Source organism: Dermacentor silvarum, chromosome 10 (genome assembly GCF_013339745.2).
Source record: "Dermacentor silvarum isolate Dsil-2018 chromosome 10, BIME_Dsil_1.4, whole genome shotgun sequence".
In the NCBI taxonomy this organism is placed as follows: domain Eukaryota; kingdom Metazoa; phylum Arthropoda; class Arachnida; order Ixodida; family Ixodidae; genus Dermacentor; species Dermacentor silvarum.
The window spans coordinates 158,049,429-158,060,068 of record NC_051163.1 but is presented as its reverse complement, the minus strand read 5'-3'; the positions used below and the strand labels follow the sequence as shown (position 1 = coordinate 158,060,068).

Genomic DNA, 10,640 nt, shown 5'->3' with positions numbered 1-10,640 from the left:
AGCCAACTACCTCCTCGTGGTACCCTCAGCATTGCGTTCAGAGGTTCTGCAAGCTCTCCATGACGACCCAACGGCTGGACACCTCAGTTTTTCTCGCACGCTCGCGAGGATACAACAAAAATACTACTGGCCTCGCCCCTCTGCCGACGTCCCCCATTACGTAAGGACATGCCGAGACTGTCAGCGACGCAAAACACCGCCGACAAGGCCAGCCGGACTTCTACAGCCGATCGAGCCACCTCGCCGACCGTTCCAGCAGATCGGGATGGACTTACTGGGGCCTTTTCCGACGTCGACGTCCGGCAATAAATGGATCGTCGTAGCTATGGACTACCTCACCCGCTACGCCGAAACAAAAGCCTTGCCCAAAGGCAGTGCGGCCGAGGTAGCCCGATTCTTCGTTGAGAACATCCTCCTGCGTCACGGTGCCCCAGAAGTCCTCATCACCGACAGAGGTACGGCCTTCACGGCTGAACTAACTCAAGCCATCCTGCGCTACAGCCAAACAAGCCATCGCCGGACCACCGCCTCCCACCCGCAGACGAATGGCCTCACCGAGCGCCTAAATAAGACCACCGCCGACATGCTGGCTATGTACGTCGACGTCGAACACAAGACGTGGGATGCCATCCTTCCGTACATGACCTTCGCATACAACACGGCCATGCAAGAAACGACGCACATGGTGCCATTCAACCTGGTCTACGGAAGGAACCCGGTAACGACGCTTGACGCCATGCTACCGGACGTCACCGACGAAGAAAATCTCGACGTTGCCACCTATTTGCAGCGTGCCGAAGAAGGTCGACAGCTCGCCCGCCTGCGCATCAAGAACCAGCAGACGACCGACAGCCGACACTACAGTCTTCGACGACGCTACGTCGAGTACCAGCCTGGAGACCGTGTTTGGGTCTGGACTCCGATACGCCGACGAGGACTTAGCGAGAAACTCTTACGTCGCTATTTCGGACCATATAAGATCATCCGACGTATTGGCGCACTGGACTATGAGGTCGTGCCAGGCGGCATTTCGCAATCACAGCAGCGCCGCGCACGACCCGAAGTCATCCACGTAGTGCGTCTTAAGCCTTTCTACGCCCGCTGAAGAACTTAGGTACTTTGTTACTTCTTTTTTTTTCTTTATTACGCGTGGTTTTGTTTTCGCTTTCACATTTGTTTGTAGCATCGGGACGATGCTTTTTTAAGGGGAGGGTATTGACACGTATACATGTTTATCTTTCACCGGTGGTCGCTTTCCATCGGTTAACAAATGTTAAACGTTATCGCTCGGCGCAGGACGCACCTGTATCGGAAGTTTCTAGAACGTTATCGATGCTTCTTTCCGTTGCCTGTTTTCACCGACGCTTATGTTATCTGATTGTATGACCAACGCGAATTGTCTAGAACTTTCTGGAAGACACGCGGGAATCGGGGATTAATCTAGAACTTTCGATGACTCAGGTATAAAAGCCGACGCGTTACGCCGCTGATCAGATTTTCGACGATCGCCGACTGTGTTCGCCGCTATCGTTGTCCTTTGAGTGTAGCTTGCTTTTGTGGGCACAGGTTCGCTCAATAAACAACCAGTTTTGTCATACACAGTTTTACGACTGTTTTCTTTACCGTCACTACTACGTGACAATATACAACGTATATAGCCACCGAGGTGAGGCAAAGGCAAACAAGCAAAGTGCGTCTCCTGAAGGCGCCTGTACCCCTGTCATAAAGCGATACATGAGTGAGGTCAGCGAACACAAACAGGAACAGTTCGCAACAATGCAAGCTGTCATATATACACCACTACACAAAGGAGTACATGAATTACATGAGAGAAATGGATATTGTTGCTATCATAAGCGTACAAGAGGTGTTAATATAGTCATCGCCACTGCAAATCAAATTAAATAACGAAAATAAAAAGACCTTAAAGGGATACGGACACAAAAGTTGGCGGGTGGTTTTTCGCGTTAGAACAAAAGTTGAACTGTTTGGAACAAGCTGCTTTGAAAAAAAGAACGAGAAACGTCTTTTTTTTTTTGCGATTTTCTGTTGCGCCTTGTCTCCAAGCGGCCGCCGGGAGAACCTGAAACTTGACGTCATCAATCACTCACTCCGCGCGCGCGCGGCCAAGGTCGGCCGCAGTCGTCGCAGCGTTTCCGGTGGTTGCGGTCCCTTGCAGCGCTTGTTGATATTCGTCGGCGATCTTCGCACGTCGTCCGCCTGAAACATTGTCACCGTCGGCGCTCTACGCAGGTGGCGCGTATTACATGTGCCTTCCCGCAATGCCAAGGCATTGCTGCGCCCAAGGCTGTTATAACAGCATCGTCGGTCGCCACATGCCGTCGCACACGTTTCCCAGTGACGAGAAGGTGCGTAAACTTTGGATACGTGCCTGTCAGGCCATCACGCCCAGCCTGGAGACCTATAAAATATGACTTCGTTTGCGCGGACCACTTCGTCGACGATGATTACGTGACCAGCCCGGCTGTGCTGAAAAGCCTCGGCATGCCGCTCAAGGGGCAACGACTAAAACCTGGCGCTGTGCCCTCGGTTTTCTCACGAAAACGCAAGGCAGAGAGGGTCAGCGGCGCGTTTGAAAAGAGGAGGCGAAAAGAGGTTGGTACTGTTTTCGTTCACTTGTAGGCCTTCTTGAGCAGTGCTCACGCCGACGGCATAAACTACTATACAGTCATCCACGCAGTGCTAAAGTACCCCGCAGCTGCCTCGCCTGCGTGCGCTCTTGAAAAAGCAAGTGTACAGAGGAAACGACAAATAATTCTTGCACAAGTGTCTGGTGCAGAGCGAAATGTACGCGTTACGGTTCGCGAAAACGCCGATCGCGCACTTGTGAAGCGTTCTGTATGCGAGGTTTAGGGTACCAGAAAGTCATCCCCTATGAGGAATTCGTCATTTTATTTCCGCGCCTGAGAGCGTACCTCAAAATTTGTTTTTTTCTGCGTGCCAATGACACTACGTCGCATGGAGATTTTCAGTGTGTTCCATGACTGTGCAGTGGTGGTTACGTAGTTCTAGTCATTGCCGAGTTCGCCATAAAGCGTGTTGAGCTCTTTCGCGTAAGTGCATCCGCGTAAATCAGCAGGGGTGTCGGGAGAATGTACAGTCGTGAGCACAAAAGTATGCGGACCAGGGTTCGCGCGATGAAGCCGATTTTTTTCTCTACTTGTGAACTCAACTTGAAATTGATGACTGCAGTCCAAACTTGGCATTGCGAACTTTTCAGTGTACTGATTAATTACAGTTTGTACTTGTTAATTACGAAGAAATTCAGTTTTTTGGCGACCCTGTGGTTCATATACTTTTGCTCACGGGTGTACATTCAAACACTCGAACCTCACGTACAGCTCGTTACGTTGTTTGTGGAGAGCCAGTTTTTTAGAGTACATTTTGATGCGTACTTTCTCCGCATTTGTTTAGTTTGCCGAAGTGGCGCAATAATCCATTCTTCGTCCGTTTTCAGAAGTGTATGTTTACATGTTTTGCAATAAGGGAGTAATTATTCATTAGCATCCACCGAAGCCTTATGGCTACAAAGGAAAGCTACACGGCTTCCACAAACTTTGCGTCTGAATAAAAATTAAATTTCGTCCCTGTACATTCTATATACGTTTTGTGCCCAGTTTTTATGTTACCTCTCATATTCCATTATTGCAGATCATTGATGAAATATTGCAACCAGCAACCACAGGAGAAGCCTTCCACAAAGAAGCTGTTCACGTCCAAGGAACGCAGTGTGATGCTTCTGAAATGCGTACCCCTTCAATTGAGCAGGATCAGTTTGAAGAAGTCACCCAAGCAGGTACATTTCATAATTCACCAATGCCCAACTTATTTCAGATTTGTCAATGCTGCCTTTTATTTAAAAAATTCGATTTTCTTTGTGTGGGTGTACAGGGAAAAAATGCATGTCAAAATCTTCAGCGCACGTTGATAAACTTTTATGATTTGATGTGTATTCAATAAATTCGTCTGTCAACTGTTTCCCTCTCTTTCAGTTTCCTGTCAACGCAGTGCAGAAGCATCTACAAATAGCTGGCAAAACAGTGAGCGTGAGGCACATCAAGAGAAATGCCGTGAAGCACTACACCAGCAATTTGCACCAGAACCTCATGCCGCCGATGAAAGACAAGTTACACCAAAAGCACTCCAGGCTGATGAAGCTGTTCAGACATCATTAACCTGCAGAGACTGGGGTAGGTGTATCAGATAAACCAATCTGCATTGTTTTGTGACTGCTCTTTTGTAACTAGCCTTGCTATGCATGGCATATATACGTAGCAACAACCAGCATAAAATCTTTGCATAGGCACTACTCGTCAAAGCACCTAAAGTTTTTTACTCTGTAATTTCTGAGCAGGGTGAAGCATTGAGCCAGATGGTGCAAGTATGTCATTTTCCACAACACTAGGAACATCCTGAACACAGACGAGCTCTCTTCCGCGTCTCTTCCTTTCTGTGTTGTTCCTGGTCTTTTTTTGAAAATGATATATCCAAGGAGTTGTACTGTTGCTGCTAAATTGTTTTATTTTGTGGTTGCTAAATTAAAAACACTATTATGGCTTATGCTATTTTCTAGGAACACAGGTTAAGATCCAAGCGAAGTCCTGTAGTATTTCAACTAGCTGCTTTATGTCGCCACGGTCTTCGACACCATGCCAGATTTGACAGATACATCTGAAGCGGAAAATGCTGAGAATGAAAACGGGAACCAAAAGGATCCTTCCTTTGTCCTCTCTGATTTCAGTTTGGCTGAGTATGTATTAGACTGCCCTGTAATATTGTGCAGTGCTCACATAGATGTCGTTTCTTTTTCAGAGACAGCACTGATCACACAGCCGTGCCTCGTTATGAAGAGAGGAAGTTCATTGTTTTCGAATCTAGTCTGGATGAACTGCTCTCGGTCTGCCCTCTGTGTTCACATCCGTGCAGAGCAATTGATAAAAATGTGAAAGGCACGTTATTGCAGGTGACACGCATGTGCATAAATCACCACGTTTCTAAATGGGCAACACAGCCAATGATTAATTGGAAGGCAGCTGGTAACTTGCTTCTTTCTGCAGCAGTATTTTTTTCAGGCTGTAAAGCTTCGAAGTTTTTTAGGGCACTCAGGAGTGTGGGTGTTGCCTGCAGCAGTGACAAAACACACTTCAGAGTCCAAAATGCATTCCTCATTTCTGCAGTCACCAAGGTACGTGGGCTCATCAAACTGGTTAGGCCACGTAACCAACCTTACAGTGTATGCATATAGATTCATGAGCATTACATGTTTACCACTTCAAGGTCTGGACACACCAACAAAACGTCCTTTTTGATGAAGCCATTGGCCGTCCACTCCGGGTTGCTGGGGATGGTAGGGCAGATTCCCCGGGACATTCCGCCAAATATGGGACATACTCTCTTCTGGACATAGAGCTGAACAAGGTGCTGCACATCGAAACTCTCCAGGTATTCATTACTTTTGCATGAAACAGTATGCGTATAGTATAATTTGCAAGCTTGCTTAGGAGGTAATGGTGGGCTAATGGGTTGTACACAATCTTTGAGAAAGGTTGCATTGTTCATGACTACATACACGTGTGCTTGGTTTAATCTTGGTTATGTTGCAGTCAAATGAAACCAAGGGCAGCAACCATATGGAGCTACAAGGCCTCAAGAGGACACTGCAAATATGCGAAGCTAATGGCCTCGAGATTTCAACTCTGGTTACTGACCGTCACTCTCAGATAAAGGCATTTACATCAAAGGAGACCTCCATAGAGCACAACTTTGATTGCTGGCACGTTGCCAAGAGTGGGTTCTGCTTTATTAATTTTTTTTAAAACACAAGTACCAGTGAAATAACTGGGCTCTCAAATTTTTATTCACGATGCATCTCATTGTCCCAATTTTTGTATAGTGCTCAAAAAGAAGCTGACAGCAGCAGCGAAGCTCAAGAAGTTTCAGGAGCTGGCTCCATGGAATACCTGCTGTCGTCAACCACCTGTATTGGTGCGCTCTCTCAAGCCGGGCGCAACCTGACCTAATTCTCGCTAAGTGGCGCTCTCTTGTCCGTCATGTCGTAGACATTCACGTACATGATGAGAGCCTTTATCAAAGGCGCCAGCATGAGCCATTGGCTAAGAAGAAGTGGCTGGAAGAAGGTATGTGGCGTTGAAATGCTTATTTTTTTCAGTATTCTTGCATTATTTCCAATGCATTCCTTTAGGATCACCAGCGCACCAAAAACTGAAAGCCATCATCCTAAACAAGGCTTTGCTCAAAGACATTCCTCGACTATCCACGAGTGCACAAACATTTCATCACTCAGTTTTCTCCGAAAAATACCCATTTTGGGTATTGCAGTATGGTATCAAGGTAAAACGTTTTGTGCCTAAACTGTTAGGTGGACTGTTGTGATGTGAATGGATGTGGTTCAGTTTCCTTTCAGAACACGCCTTGCCGCACTTCACTATAATGAAAATAGTGCAAGGCAGCAAGCAACCACTGACGATGGGACAAAGAGATGGCTGGTGAAATACCCAAAGGCAAAAAAGGCTGCCGTTGTCGCACCAGTGAAAGAATCTTGCACATACGGTACTTAGTTTCCATATTTTTGCACACACATTGTCATTTACTACGCTTTGTTGTTCCAGGCTATGTGAACGACTTGCTGAAGTGTGCTGTGGACCTGTGCCACAATGCGAGCTCCTACAGGAAGGCATTGGATCATGCAAGTATGAAAGTGCCACCTCCACTTTCAAGCAACTTCGAACGTGCTGACAAAGAATCTCTCGTGGCAGCACATACAAGGCGCTTTAATATTTGACTAACGTAAGGCTACTTTCCTTTCATGTTTCATCTTGAATTGAAGGGTCTTGTGTAACCTCATATTTTCCTGTCTCTTGTTGCAGACAGCTCACTGAATAGTTCACTGAACAAGACATGTCATTTTGGCAGGAAACACTGGGTGTTTATTGAGGAACTGCTATCATGCGTCCAGGTAGCCAGTGTAATGCCCTCCTGGCGTCGGAAACTCTGTCCTGATCCTGTGGACAGCACAGCTTGGGAGAACGACCTGGTTACCATGACCAAGTCGCTTGTATACACACCAAACAAACTGTATCGGTATTGGCTGCAAATAAATAAATAAGCACGATAAAATAGATTGAGTAATGCACTGTGTGTATTTCTATTACATGCTGTGCATTTGGTTGTGTCTAACAAATAAAACAAGCCCTCGATCCATTCCCTTTGTCTCGTTCATGCAATGCACCAATAACACAATACATGCAGCGGTAACTGGCCTTCAGAATTTTTTCTGGCCTCACTGCTGGACAAAAAGTGCTGATTTCTTATTGTACTTACTCATTCAAGGTGCGTTGTCCAAGGTGGTATGGGCAGTAATGCTTCAACTTCACATACTCCAGGTCGAGTATATGCCTGTTGAGGCAATACAATTCAAAGAGAGGGTGCTTAGTAATAAATTCGTAACCCTCAGCTGTGCTCGCCACCTTTTGTAGCTCTGTGCAACAGACCCTCTCTCTTTCTGTAGGCATGTCGCCACAGCGGTGACCGCAGGAGCACCTGTTGAAAGAAGAGAAATTAGAGGTATTCTCCGGTTGTGACAGAAATTGTTCACCCTGCGAATGCATGTTTTTGTCACAAAACAGAATTGTAATGGTGTTTACAATTACGCTGCACCTGATATCGAATGAAAGCTATTTTAATTCATAAAATATAATAAAATATAAAAAAACGAAACCAGTGAATGAACGCCACACAATAGCATGCATGTGCACTGGTCTAATATGCACAGCGCATTTATCTACATTGTTGTTTCACCCGTTGCGTTTCAACTTGAAGCAAAAAATGACTCATTTTCATAGGTCTCTGTGTGATCATGCGTCGGGTTTCATGAATTGATAGTTCACGCAGCATTTCCCTACTAAATGCCACAGCCAGTCTTTCCTTTCTCTAAGACCACAGTTTCGATGTAGCTAAGTAATCTGGTTGACGGGTCGCTAACGCGCCCGCCCATATAAAAATAGTTTTTTCCACAAAGTTACAAATCACGAATTCAGTGAGTAAATGGTTTCTAATGGCGTGGATATGACAGTAGCCGTAAACACAGGGCTACGAAACAGCTGCAAAAATCCACACATGCGATGTTTCGTCGCGCAAGAACGAACTGCGCAGCGGTCGAAAGCCGATCGCGTAGCGCAAAGCAACGAGCTACGATGCTACCTACGATTCAGCCGTAACAGCTGTCTCTGCCTCAACGTAGCTCACAAAACTAGGCATTTCACATCCTACGTAACATCACTTTACGAGCTACTGCCGCTGCACGTTAAGTTTGTTAGAGAAATAAAAGCTTACCATGTTGCTGGCCCGGGATGCCTGACCGGCACGTCCACGGCCGCCTGCTCTTCTTCGTCGCTTGACGCGGAAGGCTCGTAACCGTAAGCTGTAATATTTCTCGCCAAGTTGGAATGCTCCTCGTCTTCAGACGTGTATTCATTGCTGGTAGAGGCACCAGAACTCGAATCCATGCTCGCGATGGCGGCGTCGACGCGCTTCGAATGACTGCGGCCGGCCGGCTGGCTATCCGACGAGGGCTTCGTGACGTCACGCATTCCAATCCGCGTCGGTCGGGCAGCGTGGCACGCGCTCACAAAAACGCCAAAAATAAAGCCATCCGCTGCAAAATGAGTAAAATGACTACTTCTTTTCGGTATAATCGCACACTGAGGATTCATTTTTAGCATTTTCGCAGAATTTTCGGATTTCGTGTTCGTATCCCTTTAAACATTGCTGGTCACAAGCACACAAAAAAATATAAGCTAATCAGAAACACAACCCTTCTTCCACCTGGGTCAAAAAGTAATCTTCCAGTCTTCCTGAAATGAGGAACGGATCGGCTCACCTGTGCAATATCCGCTCCACTGGATTAAGTGCTTTATAAAACTACAATTTGATGGTCAACTGATTGAATGCCACCATTGCGACATAAATCAGTACTATTTGATATGCTGATAGTGTAGTCAGGAATAAACGGCAGACGTGTGATGGCCTGAATACTCGCATTGCAATCATTTAGTTTGTCTGCTGGTTTGTTTCTTTCTTTTAAGGGCGAAGCTCCTTAGGGTGTGGGTCTGTCCCTCCTCTGTAGTATGTAGTAGTAGCAGTAGTAGTAGTAGTCGTTGTCGTAGTAGGTAGCCACGTCTACTTTTATGAAAAAAAATTCCGAATGTTGTGTCCGTAGCGCGGAATCACACCAGCGACCCCTCGCTTCCGAACGCGCGGCGCTAACCACTACGCCACGAAGCGCACATGGACACACGCACCACCATGACAATAAAAACCCAACATTAACGAAAGACTGCGCGTTTCTAACGCGTTTGTGCTAGCGCGCTACGGCCCGTGTAAGAAGCTGGTGTAAGACGCTGTGGCCTCTCCGCCTTACCCCCGTATTCATAAACGCTGATGGCGTCGGCAAACGCGGTGCACGTTCCGGCATGTGTAAACGGCTGCGTAAGACGCTGTGGCCTCTCCCCCTTACTAGAGAGCACTGCACGTTTCTAACGCGTTTGTGCTAGCGTCCCCTTAAGCGGGAGATGGTGCAATTATAATGAAGGGCGCTGTTATAAAATAGGAATGACGTCACATATGGCGCGTGTCATTGGTGGAAGTCAATCGTTCGATTTAGTGCGGCGAGACTGGGCGAATTACGCGGAAGATTCACGGTTTACCGATGATTACCTCCGGAGCTTCGCCCACTCATCATCATTCACCCCGTGGATATGCGGTGTTTTTTTTTTCCGCGAAGCTGTATATGGCTAGTTTCCAGTGGATTGGTGTCCATAGACCAAAAAGCCCAAAGATAGTACAATACCGGGCCGACCCGTGGCGGAGGTGACGCAGTTTTTTTTTATTGTTTTCAAATAGTTTTTAAGCGAAGCTTGTTATAAGGCACAGGTTTCGGTCGCGTCCGTTTGCTCAAAAAGCTAACAGCATTAGCTAAAGCGTCGTCGTCTTCTTCCGCTGCTAGCTCGTTGGCGCCCCTCGGTCTGCACTCGTGCTCATGCTCGGCACGCGCTCGTACCACTGCTCCCGCGTTCGTCATCATCGTCTGCATCCACAGCTGGCTGCGTTGCCGCTAATCGTTTCAGCGTAGGATTTCACTTCTTTTGTGCCGTCGTAATGGGGAGGCCGCGTTTACGGGGTATGACCCATTGCTTAAGGGGGTATGAGCCATTCATTGTCTTACGTAACGGACAGATTTAATTTTGAAGCAATTTAATTTGCAAGATACGCAAACGGCAATGGTGAGCGAATGCTGCTAACCACGCCGCCGAGCAAACTCGAGACATATCGAACGCAAGCGGCAATGGCGGACTGCGGGCATACCGCCAGTGATGTTGTTCTCTCCGTCTCAGCCAACGCATCATGGTTAGTTTAGGTGCACCCAGGACAAGCTTCGCTTACCCCCATTTTCCGGTAGAGGAGGGGTTGACTAGTTATTTTTTTTTAGGTGTGAACTCACCGATGTTTTTCAATGGCTGTTGGTGGCGCTGCGAGCCGTCAAGGAGAGCGCCCGCGTTTCACGTCGGCTCCGCCGAATCGATGTCCTGTCGCCAAACGTT

At 47.2% G+C, this 10,640-nt stretch overlaps 2 protein-coding genes across 4 annotated transcripts; one reads left to right on the top strand and one right to left on the bottom strand.

The window, feature by feature from the left end:
• Window positions 1-2,211: 2,211 nt before the first annotated feature.
• On the top strand, window positions 2,212-7,015 carry LOC119431126 (uncharacterized). 3 transcript variants are annotated; one of them, XM_049657555.1, is made up of 12 exons: window positions 2,215-2,616; window positions 3,673-3,817; window positions 4,014-4,211; window positions 4,595-4,771; window positions 4,834-5,206; window positions 5,299-5,463; window positions 5,625-5,808; window positions 5,915-6,158; window positions 6,224-6,372; window positions 6,446-6,591; window positions 6,651-6,876; window positions 6,925-7,015. In XM_049657555.1, the coding sequence occupies exons 4-8, from the start codon at window positions 4,671-4,673 to the stop codon at window positions 6,034-6,036; spliced, it is 945 nt and encodes a 314-aa protein (XP_049513512.1). In that variant the 5' UTR covers window positions 2,215-2,616; window positions 3,673-3,817; window positions 4,014-4,211; window positions 4,595-4,670; the 3' UTR covers window positions 6,037-6,158; window positions 6,224-6,372; window positions 6,446-6,591; window positions 6,651-6,876; window positions 6,925-7,015. The 3 variants fall into 3 exon arrangements, with proteins under 3 accessions (XP_049513513.1, XP_049513512.1, XP_049513511.1); XM_049657556.1 differs by having other exon boundaries at window positions 2,212-2,616; window positions 5,299-5,439; window positions 6,446-6,876; XM_049657554.1 differs by having other exon boundaries at window positions 6,446-6,876.
• A 337-nt stretch (window positions 7,016-7,352) lies between these two features.
• On the bottom strand, window positions 7,353-8,708 carry LOC125940899 (uncharacterized). Its single transcript, XM_049657557.1, has 2 exons — window positions 8,374-8,708; window positions 7,353-7,581 (listed from the first exon to the last, which is right to left on the bottom strand). Exons 1-2 carry the CDS (start codon window positions 8,628-8,630, stop codon window positions 7,359-7,361), a joined length of 480 nt encoding a protein of 159 aa, XP_049513514.1. The 5' UTR covers window positions 8,631-8,708; the 3' UTR covers window positions 7,353-7,358.
• Window positions 8,709-10,640: the final 1,932 nt, after the last annotated feature.